This window comes from Mugil cephalus, chromosome 11 (genome assembly GCF_022458985.1).
Source record: "Mugil cephalus isolate CIBA_MC_2020 chromosome 11, CIBA_Mcephalus_1.1, whole genome shotgun sequence".
Classification (NCBI taxonomy): domain Eukaryota; kingdom Metazoa; phylum Chordata; class Actinopteri; order Mugiliformes; family Mugilidae; genus Mugil; species Mugil cephalus.
In genome coordinates this window covers 9,665,563-9,685,559 of record NC_061780.1, presented here as the reverse complement: position 1 = coordinate 9,685,559, position 19,997 = coordinate 9,665,563, and the positions used below count along the sequence as shown (strand labels likewise).

Below are 19,997 nucleotides of genomic sequence, written 5' to 3'. Positions count from 1 at the left end.
AAAAATGTTTAGAATATATAAGTACTCTACGAAGGAAAAGTCGACCACACATCTTAATCATTTGCTTTATTTTATTTACTACAAATAGACAATCAGATCTTTACCATCAAATAACAGCAACATCCAAATGTGTTTTTCAGTGAATTTCTAAAAGTGCTGGTTAATTAGTTAGAAATACTTAATAATAATTAAATAATACACGACATCTGAAGAGATATACATAATAACAAGAAAACGAATCATACAAATACAGATCTTATGATCTATTACCAGCAATATCTAAAGTACAAATGTATGTAATTAGATTTATTCAAAGTGCTACGTTTGATGAGAAGTTAAACCGTACAATCAGGCTGAAATAAGTTGCTGGTGCTGTTAAACGAGGGGTTTCTGGAGTTTTGTGATGTCAGTTAATATCTGGGTTTGTCTTATGATGCACGGATCCTTTATAGCCTTTAATTTAATCTAGAGTGTGTCAGTTTACTGTTCTTTTGTCCTCGAGATAACAAAATGCTAACGGGCTGACCTGGGTCACACAGTCTGTACCGCTGTGAGCTTCTTATGTTTCAGTGGCACCAACTATGTGTGGAGTGGCAGAGAAAAACTGTATCATGGTCTGATTATTTTAACCTGTAGGAATGACTGAATGAATATTACTGTGTCGTGTTTACAACCAGCCACCACTGATTCCTTTAATAAATTAAATTACTCACAAAACCATTTACTGCATTGAGCTAATGAAAGAAAGAAGGTGCTGAGTAAATACACAATCTAAATGTCCTCTAGTTAAAGCTGTGATGAAATTCATTCAGTTCTTTAGTCCTCAATTAAAGTTTACATCTAATAAAGAGAAGTTATATAACAGCTGTATCCCTCCATAAAAATGTTCAGATAGTTTCACATTTCAGCTTTGGAGGCAGTCTCCTTAAAACTTGTTGACACCAACTCCCGGCCTAGAAAGAACAAATATATATAAAGAGAAGCAGAGTAAATATTTTCTGACAGAAGAATCTGGGTGGTGTAAGATATTTTAGGGTTAACTTTACAAGTGTCATTTTAACCGCTCCTAGTATCAACAGAAGTATGTTTGTGTGTCGTTATTGTGCCTCATCTTGGGCTGCTGGTATCTTACAAGCAGAAACTTAAACACTGCATGTCTGCACTTTTGAGAAAATATCAAGTTACTGAATATTAGTGCTAAAAACAGTACATGCTGATGACTCATCCTACACTGGGGAGTGTCTACTTATTTTGCAGCCAATGAAACACCTTAAATTTTCATGCCAGTTCCTCCTCCTGTGCATAGTGTGCCAACAGTGCCTGCTACAGGGTTACCAGTCAGGGCACTTTTCAGGAGACGTGAGGCCTCCCTAAGTGTATTAATACAGGCAAATGCCACTTAGTTTGTCATTTCAAGGGTAATACAAATCAGAAAATCCGTTCATCACACTATTAAACTGCACTTGTTCTGTACTTGTTATTGTAGACAAATGCAAACATTTCTCAAGATTAATGTGCACAGATTTAAAAACAGCCACACATTAAGGCTCCTCTGATCAGTTTCCTTTGCTCTTCTCAAACACTGGAAGCAGCTCTCAGTGAATAGTGAACTATGTTGTTTCCACACATGAACACAACAAAATTTACGCTGGAGATTACACAGAAGAGTGTGTGGGATTGCTAAATTAACACATGCGATGTGTCACAGACTATGATAGTTGGGTAAAAAGACACTTTATTGCTGCATACTTTAGGCTGCAGCTGCTTACACTGGAGACCTACAGATTTAGATTCCTTTCATATCATTTCTGGTCAGTATTATCACTTACCATTACCGGCCCTCTTGTAGACAATCAGCCCAGCAAGTAGTAAGACCAGACCTATCACCAGCACCACTGTACCAACAGCAATTGCAAAACTGTCTGACTCAACCACTGGGTCTGAAAACACATCAAAACAGATGTAATGAGTTCTTCTAATCGATGCCGTCGCTCCTCACGCCTCCAGTCAATCTCTTATTTTACCCCAGTCGTAGATCTTTGGGCTCGCGAGGCTGGCATGCTCCACCATACAGGAGATCTTCTCTCCTGCTGCGGGTGTATACTCGAGCTCTGAGTGGATCTGGTAGAACCAGTTCCCATTGGGCAGCTCACCACTGGACGTCACGTCTGATGTCACCTCCTTTCCATCAATGAGCCACGTCAGTCGGATGTTTTTGGGATAAAAGTTGTATGCACTGCAGGAGATTATGCCTGGTTTATCGGAGCTCGCTGCTTTAACTGACTTCACCCTGACAGTCGGCTCAACTGGAGAGAAATAAAACAAAACTATTTGGCAAAAATAAACATTATTTAATTATGCAGCAATACACATGAATTTTTGTATAAATACAGGACCATACTTACATTAAACAATTACAATATTAACTTTGATATTTTGACTGTTAATAGCTGCAGAAATACTCTTTGTGTCCATTAGAGCTGATATAATCTCAGTTTTAGGATAACAAAAGCTTTGAACATACGGCCAATCATAGTGAGGTCCTGCTCACATCTGCACGGTATTTGTTTTCTCTCACTGATCGCCTACTGTGTTTTCATCATTGACAGACAGATATTTTAACCAAAAACATCTGAAAGTCACTGTTCACTACCTGCTCAGCACTTTCTAAACGCTGACAATTAACACGCAACTCAAATAAATGAGGGCAGAGAAGACAATCACATGATTGGGAAAAGAAACTAAAAAGTACAGTAAAAGACCAATACTTCCTCCAACACTGACTCCAGTTCCCGATAAAAATCAATAAGGTCCTTTTATGATGCATACGTGGACAGTCACATTGACCCACTGAAACTCTTCCTTTCTGCCTTCTCTGCTACTAGGGGCTACATAAACCTACATAAATACAACAATGTAACGTGCAGGCTGCTGTAATCTGAAGCCTTGTCAGGCTTTTAGCTGCGAGCAGCAGAATTACCTGATTTTGAAACGAAGTCAGTCATTAGTGAGAGGTGGTCTTTGCACTTTGCTTCATTCTCTTTTTCTTGTTCCATAAACCCTTTGTCTTTGTTGAGTATTTCCACTAATTTCTTCGCTTTCTCCGTGAAGCCAACATACTTTCCCACAGAGCTGTTAAACTGGCCCAGTAACAACTTATCAATGAATAGTTGCTCGAGGTAAAGGTAATCAGTGTTTGAAGTGAACTGGCAGCGCATCAAAACGTATCCAAAGAAAGCATCTGAAACAGAAAGAAGACAAGTGTAAGGTGATGCTATGCATGGGATGTGAGTTATAGCCTGGAGAAGCAGCAGCACCTGAACGGCACTCTCTCAGAAGTGGGCGCGTATGCGCAGTTTGCACTGTCTGTCCTGCGAAAACATGGCTGAAAGTACCTGCGCTCCCGAGATCAGACGTCTGGGCATATTTTGGATTTGCAAAGGATGTTGTCGGTAAATTAATTGAAGACAACCAACCCTTGTGCAGAGAATGCAGAAACAAATCTCTTCAAAGGGGGGTAACACTTCATTTGATGAGCCATGTCTGTGACCACCACCCACAGATTTTCAGCGAGTGTAATTTAAGTCAAGAAAAACGGGATTTCGGAATAGTGGGGAAATGTATTGGTTTGTCTGTTAAACGTTCTTATTGTTTTCTCAATAACAGGAAACCCAAGTTAAGTAACTTAAGTTTCAGAGCACTGAATGCGAAGAAAAGTATATTTAGCTACATGCACAAAGTCTTATGGTCACAAGGTGCCATCTTGCACAATTTTACCATTTATTTTATTTTGTTTATGGTATTATTTTAATGTTTCTGCCACATTACTTTGTGTTGCTTCATGCACATTTGATTTCTAGTTGAGGTACATAAAACAGTGAGTTTTCATTCTGTACCAGTTCTGGAATCTGTAAGACTAGATCTAGCCTTGAGCAGTGAATGTAAAGACAAGCAGTGTTTCCCATTAATTAACAAGACTGCGGCGGCCCGCCACAGTCTTGTTTGGGCTCGCCACAGTCTCATATGACCAAAAAATAGATAAATAAATAAAAAAATATATTATCTGTCAGTCCGCCAATTCAACAGCTGTACTCTTCTCTATAGCCCGCGAGAGAGCGAGCACAGGTGCAAGCACGCACAGGTGCTATGAGCGCGACCTGTATGAGCGCACAGGTCGCGCTCATACTTTATTGTCTATTCCTTGCTGCATTTGGCGCGATCCAGCGACACCGTTTCTGATGACTTGAGATTTTATCGGCCCGACTCGCTAGTAAGAAGTTGTTCATGTAACGAAATCCAAACAATCCTAGTACTGATACCGCTTTCACAGCGAAAATGCCGGCATTTTGAGACCCGGATCGACTCGCCTTTGGTGCACTACTACTCTACTCTCATAAAGATTGACCTCTGAAGGTCAGAAATTTTTGTGGGAGAAGTAACTAGTAACATTAACCAATAACTTTTGAAAAGTAACATGCCCAACACTGCTGAGGGTCTCAATAAATGGGCCAAGCCCTGAAGAGTTCAACTTTGGAAGAGCTCTGGAACTGTTTTTCACCAATTAGGTGTCCAAAGGTGCAGAGTGTGTCAGTAGTGAGTCAGTGTCAAGCTGCCTGAGTCATAGCTGACTATTGGTGCAGCATGCATGTGCCAAGATTATGGACAGCAAATGCAAGTGTTGTTTGTGCATCATTTTGTTTGACAGTTTGAAGATTGTTCACATGATCGATGTTGAACTAATGAAAGAACGAATGAACAATTGAATGAATGGCTGTGTCATTGTTTTATTTTTCAAGGTTAAATTCGAAATATTCCTGATATGCCTTTGTAAGTTCTAATGGATGTTACCAACCTGTTATCTTCATATACAGCAATTTACATTACATTCAGTGGTCTCAAAATGCACTAAAGGCCCTTGAGGGTCAGAGATCCTCCCACCACAGTCTCCTAAAATCCTGTGGGAAACACTGGAAAAGTATTAGTTTTTAAAATAAAACTTGGTTAAAAGATTTCAGTGTGTATGTTCAGTACTTTTTGAACGATTTTCATATCGTTTCATCTCAGTGCCACTGCTTTACATTCTGGAAGAAAGTCCAGAAGCACAAGAAAGTGACACAGTAATCTGCTTAAACACTTATTTGCCAGTTCATTAGGTACATTAGTGAAATGAATGCATTCTGGAGACTATGGTAGTCAGCGGTTGTGGAAAATAACCAAGAGAGCTGATTATTTAACTGTGTTCTCATTTCGGAGGCTGTTGTTTGTTGTGCTATTGTTTCTATTTCTATTACATTGACAGCCATGTGTTAATCAGTGACCTACAGACTAAATAATAGACTCAATGCAGTTTCACAGCCCCACAGACTACATTCTCCAAAATTATCATGCAGCTGAATTACCACCTTCCTTATGCTGTTTCAACATAAAGTTAACATCATAACAGTCATGAAGTGGGATTTAACACAAGATAATATTTTATTAAGCCCAGTTTAGAGGCATCTGTTACAGATGCAGAGGTCATTAGTTGCAAAGGGGATGCAGTAACACATCAGTACAAGACTTATTCATTAATACACAGGACAAGATGTTACAATCCCTTGTGCCATGATCTAAGGAAAAACTCCTTCAGAAGCCAGGTCCAACTGGACAACCAACCAGCAGACCAGTGGTCATCCACTAATTAACCTAGCCATCAGCAGTACGTAATAGAGATGATGGGAATGTGACCACACTCGGCCAGTCATCTCTTCCTTCTGCCTATGTCAGAAACGAGATACAATTAGCCTAGCCACAGAAATAAAACACTAGAAAACACCAGCTAATTAGCCTAGCCGCCAGCAGTAGGTAAGAAATGATGGGAATGTGACCACACTTGACCAGAACCAGTATGTAGAGTACAAAAGAGAGTACAAATAGAAAATGTAGTATTTAAGTGGGCCAATGTCCCTGAAGTACAAAGACCTAGTAAAAAAAAAAAGTATATATGCACAGAGAAGATAAAGCACATTAAAAAAGTGGTGTGACTTTAGGCTTAGTCCAGGACTGCACTAGTGTACCCAAGAAAACAACAATAAGAACACAAATAGTGTACATCTGGTGCAAAACTGTGCTAAAGTTGCTTAACTACTAAAGCCAACCCATCTGTTGATGATCAGGGTATTTTATCTATTAACTATAGAGTCAAACTAATTACAGATATTGTCAGGATGTACAGTAGCTCTCCACTACACTGCATATGTTTATTTACTTCAGTTGAAGGGAAAACAATGGTTCAATGCAACTTTAGTCACTGTTAATTTACCCACTGAAGGAGTCACCTTAACTATAATGTGCGCATTTGTAATAAAAACACTTCAAACTTGGTGCAGATGATACTGTGGAATATGGAAATGTCACATTCAATTTAAATGCAGTCGACGTAGTAGACTAATCGAAGCACATGATGCGTCCTGACTGAAATCGTTCACCGTGATAAACAGACATGTCATGATCGACCATTATCAACAGCTTCATTAACTCCTGTGTTCAGACTGCGACACAAATAAACGGCGACAGACAGACAGTGTTTACGTTAAGTTACTTACGTGCGCTCGTAAATGACAGGAGGAGAAACAAAAAGCCGTGAAGATGCATGGCGACAGTGTGAAAGACAAATTAAAAAAAAAAAAAAAACTAATGCCGAGATCAGGAAATAAACTAACAGAGGGCTCTCTGAGTTTCTGTGTCATTTAGGAGGCGTGGTTGGACAAACCGCTGAATTTGCGCTGTGGGTCATTGGCCGCTTTAACGACTTTTATTTTGTCGAATTAGAGTCAGATTCATAAAACTTTGACTCGATTTAAGGCCCATGTCAGCAGCATGACGTACAAGACACTCTTTAGGACGAATGTAAACACGACTGTAATGGTAAAGTGAAAGAAATACAATGTAAAGTAGTATGGGTAATAAATAACAATAAATATCAAGGCAGTTGCAAGTAAAAACGCCTGTGAAGGTGATTAAAAAAAGATTATGATTTGATCTCAGTGTTGGTATCTTGAGGTTATTAACATTCTTTATCATACACGATTGACTGAATGTCTGATAAATTATGCTATTGTTTACTTATTTTCTACATTTTATTATCAGACATACTCAATGGAACAATTACATAGTCACATACATTCTCTGGTCACATCATTAGGTACACTAATGGACAGGAATGCATTGTAACAAAAACAGATTTATTTTTCAACCTATATCTGTCCGAAAAAAAGATTGAATAGTATTTCTGTCTGAAATGTGGTGTAATAGAAGCATGAATAGAAAGTGGAAATACTTAAAACACTAAAAATAAATAATCAGAATGAGCTTTATTGGCAAATTATGTCAAATTACTACCACGATGCATATAATGCACAGGAAGAATTACAATTCAGTTTTATATATAAACAAACAATATATTAATATGACTACAGAATTAAGAACTCAATAGTCCCAACATGTTCTAATTATAAAGTAATATAATATTCACAGTAAGTGTTGTTACAGCATAATGTACTAAACAATGCTGCAAATCAGAAAAGGCAGCATAAAATGACAGAATAAAATCCCCCCTTTAACATACAAGGCCCTATAATAGTCACAGGGTAAATACTTCTAATAAATCATAAAAAAAAATATATATATCAAGAAGCTGCAGATGATAGCCACTGCTTATGTGTTCAGTTAAATATAATCTAGCATATGAACTGTTCATCCCACATAAAAACATAGCTGATGATTGGTTTTCCTTTTATATGGTACTATTGTGTGCACATTCATAACATTTAAATATTGATTAATTCACTCCTTCTTTAAGAACTTAGTCAACAGATGTTATTATTAGTGGTCCACTCTCTGTCTTGGTATTTTCACTGAAACTGTAAAACTAAGAAAAAAAAAGAAATATTTCTGCTTACAGCTCCAATCAATGTACTTAATGTTATTAATCCCAGGTAAAGTATGATCACCTCCAATGTATCGTGTATAATCTCTTTAAGAGCAACAATTATTTCCTCTGCAGCCCTTGACAAGCAAAAATGTTCCAGCTGCGATGCCCAGTAAACCTACAGTCACAGCCACTCCACAGTAAACATCCAGTCCATGACCGCGATGACTGAGCTCAGGTTCTGTGGAGGAGTGAAAGAAATATAAATCATCACATGCTGGAAAATATTTTACAGGAAACATTTTTTAGAATTCAAGAGGATAAGATAATAACCCCAGATTCTTGTGAGAGGCTTCTCTAGTGCTGTGTGTTCGACGGTACAGCTGTAAATATCTCCCTCCCTCGGTGTGAACGTCAGAGTAGAGAACTGGTAGAAGGTTTGATCTTCGTTGGGATAAAATCGACTGCGTGACACCCCCTCGGAGACAGGAAGACCGTTCTTGGTCCATCTGACTTTAATGGCAGGTGGGAAGAAATTGTTGACAAAGCAGATGAGGCTGTTTTCAACTCCTGCCTCAACTTCATCTGCAGGGTAGAGGATGCTCTCAGGTGGGTCTATGGAGAGTCACAAACAAGATGTGAAAACCTCCATCTGACAGTTATATTGAAGCTAACGCAGCATGCAGTGAGCGTCATTTACCTTTAACTTCTGGTGGATATTTCTCCTCTACTACATAGAGTCTCAGAGCTGCTGGACAAAACCTCTTGGCTTTCAGAGCATTTTTGAACACATCCATGTTGTCAAACATATGACTCGGGTCGTCTGAAATAATCCTTGGCACAGTGTATACAACTGAACTGTTTTCAAAATCCACGTACAAGATCTCTTCAGAGTCAAATTCGAACTGTACCTCAGTTGTGCCATTTAGAAAGCATCCTATGAGATATTTAACTTCATGGTTAACTGAAAAAAAGGAAAAAAAAGGAAATCACAAAAGGGACAATGATTAATATTCAATACAAGCATACAAAACAGATGCTGGGACAGGAAAGAAGAGAGCAGCATATTTATGAAATCAATATTAATTCAAATATACACTCTTCCTCAATCTGGGGGAAAATGATTAAGATCATTTATTTGTTTATCATTTATGTGTTTGGAGTTATTTACACATAACTCATTTCTGTTTTGAAAGTTACCTTTGAAAAACTACATCTTCAGCATTTTGTGTATTTATAAAATGGTCATCCTTAAACTTGCATGAGCAGTCTAACATTACATTTCTAATGTTTGGATGGAAAATTGATATATATACATGCATATACAATGAAATTTAATTGACTTTTATTCTGTGTAATACAGAGTTTGATAAGATTCACCAAGCTAATCCCTCCAATTTCTCGTTCCATCCACATTTAAAGTCCCAAAATAGAGAAATAAAATGTATCAATACATTTAAAGAAGACCTTTGTGAAATATTTGAAATCTATTTAGTTTGTAGTTAAAGGATCACACCTATAACTATACATAGACTATTATCTGACCAACCCTGTCGAAACGGCATTGTCACAATTTAAAACTTCATCATACTAGAACAATGGAGTGAATTAGAAATCGTTCTTACATTGCGAGAAAGCACAGAAGTGGTTGATCATCAGGACTGCGATGAAGAGCTTCATATTTGAGCCGCAGGTCTTCATGTGGAGACTGTTGCTCTGCAGAGAGTGTAAATAAAACAGTTCTAATCTCAGTTGCTGGGAACTCACACAATCACACACCTCTTGCCCAACGACAGCTGGGCAAGAGGTGGGATACACCCTGGACAGGTGTCCAGTCTACAGCAGGGCTAATACAAAGAGACTGACAACCACTCACACTCACACCTACCCAATCACATTTGAACCCAGACGTTGATAACCACCAGACTGCTGCCCTGTCCCATTCAAGCAGTTTGTTTTCTCAAATAATGTTTCCCCAGACAAATGGCAAAATCCTTTTAACTTTTACTTCTAGTACTTTGTAGAGAATAGCTTGATCTAAACACAGGTCTCTCTTTACTGCTAGATCAAAGTTGTTTCTGTTAGATAAGAAAGCGATTGATTCTTACCATGCTGAAGGTTTGTATCCACTAGATTACACGTGCGCATGTGAGATTCATGAAACTGAACCAGGATGTAGACGCTCTCCTAAAAGCAGAAGTGTCTCTTGTCATGAAGTGACTGATGGTTAACGGTTCCTAAGTGGTTTCCTTTTTCCCAGAGAATAATCAAAGTTACAGAACAAAACGTACTGTGTACTTTTCTTGCTCTGACAGATGTGCTGAAGGCAATTCCATCCATGTTAAACATTTTCAAAAGAAATTCTTCTCAAAGGTTCAGTAACTCCATGTTTTCAAGTTGTCTCTTTGCTGACTTTGCCTGAAAGTTTTTTTTCTGATGAATTAATCCCTGTGGATGCCATCCCTGAACGCAGCACGCAGTCCTGATCATGTCCATGGGTCAAAACTGTGCCTGAACAAGCTTTAGTCCAAAAGTGGCTCAAGCAAAACATTAGATTAGATTAGATTAGATTAGATTAGATTAGATTAGATTAGATTAGATTAGATTAGATTAGATTAGAGTGTTTATTGTCATTGCACGGTAGCATATAACAATATACATTACACAACGAAATTTAGGTACAGCTCTCCCGTCAGTGCAAAAGATAAATATTCAATAAATAACTAAACTAGACAAGGCATGTACAACAAACAAACTAAAAATGACACTATATACAAATTAGAATGTAAACAGGACTGTATAATATTGCACTTCTGTTTGGGGAAAAGGAAAAAGCTTATTGCACAGTCATTATTTTCATGAAAGTGAAACGTTGTGACACGATTGTGTCAGCTGTTTTTGTTCAGTACGGCTATGGCCCTGTTGTAGAAACTGTCCCTCAGTCTGTTTGTCCTTGTTTTCAGCATCCTGAAACATCTGCCAGAGGACAGGAGCTGGAACACCCGGTGTCCTGGGTGTGAAATGTCTTTCAGGATGCTGCGTGTCTTCCTCGGGCAGCGGGTGCTGTAGAGGTCCTGTAGGGATGGGAGAGGGTGGCCGATGATCTTCTGGGCCGTGTTAATGACCCTTTGTTTATGTTTTTAAGTTCAAACACCTTATAATGTGATAATTAAGAAAGTTTACCTGCATTCAAAAATGCACTTGTTGTTACTGCTTTTGTATGTTTGACCATTGAACTACAGACCAGTGTGCCTTACGACCAGCGTTTGACATCAATAAGGAAAGATTAAGTGGAGGAGGAAGGTTGCATGACAGACAGCCTGAAGGCAGAGAGTCAGATTTGCAGTGAATTTAAAGCATGGGGACTGACCCTTCGTGGGCTGTCCAGCTTTCTGCAGCTTGTTGTATATGCAGATCTTATACTGTTCCTCCTATGTTCTGACCACCTCTGCAACCACCAGGTCTTTCTTCTCCTTTCATGTAGCATCCTATGACATATTTAATTTCATGGTTAACTGAATGTAGCATCCCAAACGCACGTCTCTAATGTTAAATCAAAGTTGTTTCTGTTTGATAAGACAATGATCGATTCTTACCACGACGAAGGTTTACATCCACTAGGTTGCACAAGTGAGATTCATTAAACTGAATCAGGATATAGAACCTTTTCCAAAAGCAGAAGTGTCTTAAAAATAATTAACGATTCTCATGTGGTTTCCTTTTTACCAGAGAATAATCAGTTACACAGCAAAATGTACAGTGTACTTTCTTAGCTCTGACAGATACATGTCTATCCATGATAAACAAGTTTTCTCTTATTGCTGATATTGCCTAAACATTTATTTTCTGATGACCTGTAGATCCCCAGAAGTCGGGGCCATCCCTGAACGCAGCATCCAGTCCTGATCATGTCCATGGGTCAAAACTGTGCCTGAACAAGCTTTAGTTCAAAAGTGGCTCAAGCAAAACCTCATGTTTTTAAGTTTAAACACCTTATAATGTGTTAAGGTATTGACGTTTACCTACATTTGTTGTGTACTTAAGATGTCATTAATCCCAATTAATCTCTTGTATGTTTGACCTTTGAACTACAGACCAGTGTGCCATACGTTCAGAGTTTGACATCAATAAGGAGAGATCAAGTGGAAATGTAGAATGAACATATATTATGAAAGGTGTTTCTGATGAAAGATGGTGTCATGGAGCTGAATATCTGACAATATTGAACGGCCCCTCTAGAGTCTGGATGTTACTGGTGGTGGAGCAGCTGAAGAAAACCTCTAGGATGAAGAGGAGGAGGAGGAGGAGGAGGGCTGCATGACAGACGTCTGAAGGCAGAGTGTCAGATTTACAATGAATTTAAAGCATGGAGACTGAGGATTGATTGGCTCAGAGAATGCTGAGTGGATCAGTGGGTGACAGTGGGGATGTAGATATTGAGAATGAAGTGACTTTAATATATTTGAACTGTCAAAGCCAATACACAGACAATTAACTGCATATTAGTTAATATATAATTAACTAATAATTCTGATTCTAAGATAATTTTACATCCTCCCCATGTTTAATATCATCATACATTTTTAACTTAGACTTTCATCATTCTGAGGTTGTGCAAGGGTCTCTTCATTTTACACTCTTTGTCCATCTAGAAACTCTGATTACCAGTTAGTCTCTCTTGTGTTGAATCTGTGTAAAATCAGCTGGAAGTTTTTGTATCAGTGGAGAAGGGGAGGTCCAACAGGCCGTCGAGACCATCGAGGACAAGGAGGAGAAGAAGGGAAAAGCTGAGCCAGTATTTCCTATGCTGTGCTGTGCATCTTTTGTGAACCAATCAGTCGTGGCCTAAACCATGACTGAAGCTGGGAACAGAGATTTGTGTACATTCATCAATTTCTTGTGTGTTAAAAAAAAAAAAAAAAAAAAAAATGGTGAAAAGCTGTGACACATTTTGGCCACTTGGGGGAAATAGAACAACGTCTGACACTTATTGTTTTAAAGTCCTTACATAGAAGGTTGGCACACAGTTCCCCGTTTATACATATTATGCACAGATACACAGATACAAGCCTTTAAGATGCTGGAAACTGAGAATATTTTTTATCAAGGTCTTTTTTTTGATTTCCAGATACTTTATGTTTCAAAGATAAACACAAAAAACTTCTGTCCATCTCTTTCTCCATATACTGGCGTATTACAAATATACAAATAAACTGTCACTGATTTACAAACGTGTTTCTGTACACTGAAACAAAAAAAAAAGACACCACACATTCTCTCTTTGGTGTTGAGACTGCGACACAAATAAAAGGCAAAAGACAGACAGTGTTTATGTTAAGTTACTTACGTGCGCTTGTAGATGACAGGAGGAGAAACAAAAAGCCGTGACAAACTAACAGAGGGCTCTCTGAGTTTCTGTGTCATTTAGGAGGCGTGGTTGGACAAACCGCTGAATTTACGCTGTGGGTCACTGGCCCATGTCAGCAGCACAAGACGTACAAGACACTCTTAAGAACAAATGTAATCATGACTGTAATGGTAAAGTGAAAGAAATACAATGTAAAGTAGTATGGGTAATAAATAACAATAAATATCAACGGGAGAGTTGCAAGAAAAAAAATGCCCGTGAAGGTGATTAAAAAAAAAAAAGATTATGATTTGATCTCAGTGTTGGTGTCTTGAGGTTAGTAACATTCTTCATCATACATGATCAACTGAATGTCTGATTTGTTTAATTTCAGATAAATTATGCTATTGTTTACTTATTTTCTACATTTTATTATCAGACATACTCAATAGAACAATTACATAGTCACATACATTCTCTGGTCACATCATTAGGTACACTAATGGACAGGAATGCATTATAATAAAACAGTCCTGCACTAAATCCCAATATGTCTGTTCTTGGGCTGAGCACCTGAGAAAACAAGCACAGGGAGAACATGCAAACACCACACTGTGAAATGAAGGCATCGTGTTTGTTTTTATCAAATGTTTATTCTTAAACCTATAGCTGTGCAAAAAAAAAAAAGAATATTTCTGTCTGAAATGTGGTGTAAAAAAAAACATAAATATGAATAGAGAGTGGAAATACTTAAAACACTAAAAACAAATAATCAGAATGAGCTTTAATACCAAATTATGTCAAATAACTACCACGATGCATGTAATGCATACAAAGAATTACAATTCAGTTTTATATATAAACAAACAATATATTAATATGACTGAAGAACTCAATAGTCCCAACATTTTCTAATATTAACATAATATTCACAATAAGTCTTGTCACAGCATAATGTACTAAACAATGCTGCAAATCAGACAAGGCACCATAACAGGACAGAATAAAATCCCCCCTTTAACATACAAGGCCCTATAATAGTCACAGGGTAAATATTTCTCATAAATCATAAAAAGTTGTATCAAAAGAAGCTGCAGATGCTCGCCACTCCTTATGTGTTCAGTTAAATATAATCTAGCATATGAACTGTTCATCCCACATAAAAACATAGCTGATCAAATTCAAACTGTACCTCAGTTGTGCCATTTAGAAAGCATCCTGCAAAATATTTAATTTCATGGTTAACTGAAAAAAAAAATCACAAGGGGGAAAATGATTAATATTCAATACAAGCATACAAAAAAGAAGCTGGGACAGGAAAGAATAGAGCAGTATTGTTGAGCTACGCGGCTTCACCAGCGTTGATCTCGGGGAGTAATCTTACAGAGGCAATAATATACTTCAGCCCTTTTGGCATCTTTTATTTGAGACTCAAATAAAACTCAATTCATTTTTCTCAGGTCATGGAGGGAATGAACTCTTACCTCACAGGTTGAGCAAACTTGGGTGTGGCTTAAACAAAAAGAAGATGACATAGCGTGAGTTGCGCCTCACTGTGGTGAAAATAAAATACTGCACTCCATTGAAACAGCAGTACAATCACATGTCACATAACAACTGAGTACACTCTGTAACAGATGTCTCTTAACACACAGTATATAGGTAAAAAAAAAAACAAGTAAGAGCTCACTCTTATTATACTTCATATATTGTAAAACCTTACTTAGACTTAGACTTTAATGGTCCACAAGGGAAATTACTTTGTTGCACATAAAAGTAAACAACACAAAAAGCACAAGAAAGATAAAACAAATGAAATCAAATTGAATAAAAATAAATAATGTAATCAAAAAATGTACAGAATTAGCATTAGGCTTACAAGTTGGCAAAAACATTGTCCAAGGTGTTCGGCAATTTGACCAGTTGCATAGCAACAGCGGCATCGGGTCGAATGGCATCTCTTGTACTTGAGGGAGGGATGTAAATTCAAATGGAGCATGTCCACCCGTAGAGTCTGAATTCGGGCACAGATGTACTGAACGAGATCTCCAAAGCACTTCTCATAACACACTCCCTGTGGGTCCCATCAAGCGCACACAGTCCATCGATCCTGCTGCCGAAGACTTCACGATTCCGTTGAGGACAGATGGCACCACCGACACAAAGCTCCTTCTCTGCTCCTCCACCCCAACTCCAGCTTGGCATCCCCAGGACTTCTTCGGAGGTTTAGCAGGATTCTCAGGCTGGCCTCTAAAGCACTTTGGCCTCACTCCGGGCAGCTCAGGGGACATGGACAGCTGATAGCAGGAACAGCAGAACTCCACAGCCATAAAACAACGACACAGCCAAAAAACAAAAACAAAATAAAAACAGCACAAAAGACAAAAATGACCAAAAACCATTTTGGGTAGAAAAAAAACAACAGGTCAGACAAAAAACAACCATTAACACACTAAGAATAACTCAAAAAATATTATTCTTCACAGATCCACCGGTGACATGCAGCCAGTCTTTTAGGCACATTTTATGTTGTATTACTGTGTTTAATTTTTATATTAACTCGTCATGGCTCCATCAGGATAAGTAAACAACAGAACAGAACATCCCAGTTTTGGAGAAGTGATCCGGGCTTCAAAGACTGTGGTTCATCGTGTAAGAACATGACTGTGAAGGATGGACTCAGCAGCGTTATCCAGGAGAAGAACACTAGTTTAACGGTTATATTATGTCCAAATTTCATGTTTCTATTGATGCCTCCTGAGAACTTCATGGGTGATGACTGTCTTATTATGTGCACAACTAAAGGAGCGTTGCAACAACTGCAGCCATGGTTTTTAGTTTTTTTTTTTTTAATACTGTAAGCCAAGTAAGTTACTTGAAGTTGACTGTGTCAACAACATATTGTGTAATTAATTGATTATGTACTGGAAATGTGGTGACAAAGCAGCAGTATTCTTTGCTTGTACTGGTAACAGGTAGGTACAGGGATGGGTAACATGTCAGTAAGCGATCACACAATCATACTGTGTTTGAGATATAAACAGGACAAAACAAAAAAATATCTTAAATATCGATTTTAAAAAAATATATTATTATTATTACTTAAATATCGATTATACTATTATAATATCTTCTTAAAATACTATAATTTACATTGTAAATTATAAAAAAGATCATGCTGCACATCACCTTTATGAGATTTTCCTTCCTAACTCAAGGTCATTTATATCATCAAGTGTGACATGTACAGTATCTCACAGTATCTCTTTTTGTAAATATTTTAATATAAGTTTTCATAGAACACTGAACATATGACACTTTGATACAATGTAAAGTAGTGAGTGTCCATCTCATATAAGAGTGAAAATTTGTTGTCCTCTCAAATTAACTCAACAAATTAACTCTGCTGGCCAGGGACCAGTGGAGCAGGAGGACGCCTACAAACAGGTCAGGACTGGAGCTTGTATCGTCATCATAATGGACGCCAGTACCACCTTACACCTAGATGGCCAGGAATCGATTCCCTGCATCGTCAGTGCTGCTGCTGCTGTTAACATCTCTTCATCTGTTTGCATTTCTTTTTATGTCACCAAGTTAATATGATAAATATTTGCAGGAATTGCAGGAACATATTTTTCCTGCAGGGTTCAATATAATATCAATGATATATATTTTTTATTACTATTATTTATGTATTTGTTTTATTTTGAAGCACCATGCTGTTAGCTGCATTGATGCAGTATTTCCAGTCTAATAATGCTGTGATGGCTTGGAATAATGGAATGATCATATTACAGTCCTGCCCTAAATCACTAAAGCTTCAGCAAAGTTATGGTATTCAGCATTTGTCTAAAATAACAGAGAGAGCTGTAGTAGTATTATTAGTTTTAGTATTAGTATTATTTGTTTGCGCCAACAAATGTTTCTGTTGTTTCGGCAACCCTGTTTTAGTCAGTGGGTTAAGCTAAATAACAGAACACTTCTGTGGTTATTTCAATCCAGTTTAACTAGTTTATCCAAACTAACTAACACAATGAGGTCCTAATCAGCCAGTGCGTTTACATGCAGCGCAAGAAAATTGAATAACTGTTCTCCTCTTCCTCACTAGGTGGCGACACGTGTCTTTTCAGCGGGTTAATACCACGTTAATAAGGCCCGATTTCCGGGTTGACCTATTACGCGATATGATAAACTAGAGTCGTTCATTCGGCGGACCGGCATCTCAAACAAAAAAAAAAAAACAGACGGATAATAGTACATTTTTTAATCTTATACGTAATATTCGCGTTACTTCTGATGCAGGTAAGATCGGCGCTATCCCTCAGACGGCTCCGTTTCTCTTCTTCTTCTGCGCCCGGCTTTTTTGGACGTGTTTGTTCCGGGGTCACACGCCAGCGCATCGGTGGTGGAGCATGCGCACACGCATTATCCGACGAAAACTCCGATTCCCAATGCATTATCTGGGTGTCTCAATCGGACAATGAGAACTCCGATTTGAATCGGAGTAGCGTGTTTACATGCGCTTAAGTTCTCCTGTTAAAGTCCGATTAAGGCAATAATTCCGTTTTTTCACGTGCATGTAAACGCACTGAGTGTGAGACTCAGCCAGAGTAATGGCTCACCTGAAATCAGCTCCAGTAAAGAAAACAAAACAAATGTCATCAAGTTAGTGGTGTTTTAATAATTCACCTCCCACTTTCTACTTGTCTTTATGTGCCTATATTAGTCAAGGTTCCTGGTCCATTCTGTCCAGCTACTATCTCTTGTCTGTCAGACACTACACTAGACACTATGGCTGGACTGTTGAATCAACTGCACAAGAGAGCACAGTGAACGTGGGTCACATATTATTTACTGCAAGGAAGACAATCACAGTGCTTTCAGATTTTCCCGAAATGAGGATTTTTATTTTTAAATATTTCCGAGCTCCACACATAATATATGTATCCGACCTGTTGAGTGATCCACACACAGACAGTGATGTTGGGTTTAGTCAGAGTCCTCATGTGTCCTCACAGCTTCTCTGTTTCCATGCTGTGGATTTAAACCTATAGGAATATTGTTATGTTAATTATGAACTTAGCACCTCTCTCACAGTGCAGACACATACAGAAACAAGTTTTTCACAGCTTCAAACAATTAAAATAGATATTATTAAGGAAGAATCCATGTTTTCATATTTGGTGTAATATCACCAGCAGTTCCTCTCTTCTTGTAGATGATCAACCCAGTGAATAAAAAGGCCAGACCCACCAGCAGCTCTGCTGTCCCACCCGCCACCTTAATTCTGGTAGAACCAGTTCCCATTGGGCAGCTCATCAGTGGACGTCACGTCTGATGTCACCTCCTTTCCGTCAATGAGCCACTTCAGTCGGATGTTTTTGGGATAAAAGTTGTACGCACTGCAGGAGATTATGCCTGGTTTATCGGAGCTCGCTGCTTTACCTGACTTCACCATGACAGTGGCTCAACTGGAGGGAAATAATAAATAAATGAGGGCAGAGTAGACAATCACATGATTGGGAAAAGAAACTAAAAAGTACAGTAAAAGACCAATACTTCCTCCAACACTGACTCCAGTTCCTGATAAAAATCAATAAGGTCCTTTTATGATGCGTACGTGGACAGTCCCATTGACCCACTGAAACTCTTCCTTTCTGCCTTCTCTGCTACTAGGGGCTACATAAACCTACATAAATATAACAATGTAACGTGCAGGCTGCTATAATCTGAAGCCTTGTCAGGCTTTTAGCCGCGAGCAGCAGAATTACCTGATTTAGAAACGAAGTCAGACATTAGTGAGAGGTGGTCTTTGCACTTTGCTTCATCCCTTTTTTCTTGTTCCACAAAGTGTTTGTTTTTGTTGAATATTTCCACAATTTCCCTCGCCTTCTCCGCCTTCTAAGTTTAAGTAAGCATCTGCCGTCGAGTCAGAATGTAACAGGCAGATATATCAGTATCAGAGCTCGATGTGAAAGGGGTTATAGGCTACTGTACTTCCATTATTTTCTTCATCACAAAAATGTACACTTCACACTTTTTTATAACGCGCCCCACTTAATTTTCAGTAACGGCTTGTAACATAGACATTGTAATCAGTTAGATTACCCGTTACTGAAAAATAACGCCGACGATCATCCCGGTGATTCAAAAGGCCAGTCCCATCCGCCACCTTAATTTTCTCTGACACAGCCAGCGGATCTGAAAACACATTGTTCACAAACGCTACATTAAAGTGAAGTTGAAGAGGTGAGGTTCCTAAATGTTTGCACTGTTCGTTTGAACCCCACGTGGATCTGTTCACACTGTCTCACCCCAGTCATAAAGCTTGGGCTCCATGAAGCTGGCGTGTTCCACCATACACGTTACTTTTTCTCCAGTTCTGGGTGTAAATTCCAGGTGAGAGTGCATCTGGTACAGCCAGTTTCCATTGGACATTTTCTCTGAGGACGTTACAACAAAAGGCATCTCTTTGCCGTTTCTCAGCCACGTCACTGTGGCTAATTAGAAACAAATTAGAAAAAAATTTAATTAGAAAATAATGTCAACAAAGTGAAAATGTATCATCTAAAATAAGTTCCTGTATAAGTACTGAGCCCCCTGTCCAGAGCCTACTACTGAGAAGCCACCACCATTATAATATGGCTTTGTGTAAAAAGGCAAATTATGTGTATGATTCCATTTAGAAATAAAAATGTTTAGAATATATAAGTACTCTACGAAGGAAAAGTCAGCCACATG

At 38.4% G+C, this 19,997-nt stretch overlaps 2 protein-coding genes across 2 annotated transcripts; both read right to left on the bottom strand.

Annotated features, from left to right (window-relative positions):
* Window positions 1–51: 51 nt before the first annotated feature.
* LOC125015786 (DLA class II histocompatibility antigen, DR-1 beta chain-like) lies at window positions 52–6,697 on the bottom strand. The gene is made up of 5 exons (XM_047597743.1): window positions 6,585–6,697; window positions 2,981–3,241; window positions 2,025–2,306; window positions 1,830–1,940; window positions 52–953 (listed from the first exon to the last, which is right to left on the bottom strand). The coding sequence occupies exons 1-5, from the start codon at window positions 6,631–6,633 to the stop codon at window positions 898–900; spliced, it is 759 nt and encodes a 252-aa protein (XP_047453699.1). The 5' UTR covers window positions 6,634–6,697; the 3' UTR covers window positions 52–897.
* Window positions 6,698–7,333: 636 nt separating this feature from the next.
* Window positions 7,334–10,134, bottom strand: LOC125015782 (H-2 class II histocompatibility antigen, A-U alpha chain-like). The gene is made up of 5 exons (XM_047597738.1): window positions 10,018–10,134; window positions 9,535–9,625; window positions 8,610–8,873; window positions 8,243–8,524; window positions 7,334–8,150 (listed from the first exon to the last, which is right to left on the bottom strand). The coding sequence occupies exons 1-5, from the start codon at window positions 10,018–10,020 to the stop codon at window positions 8,017–8,019; spliced, it is 774 nt and encodes a 257-aa protein (XP_047453694.1). The 5' UTR covers window positions 10,021–10,134; the 3' UTR covers window positions 7,334–8,016.
* Between the last annotated feature and the right edge of the window lie 9,863 nt (window positions 10,135–19,997).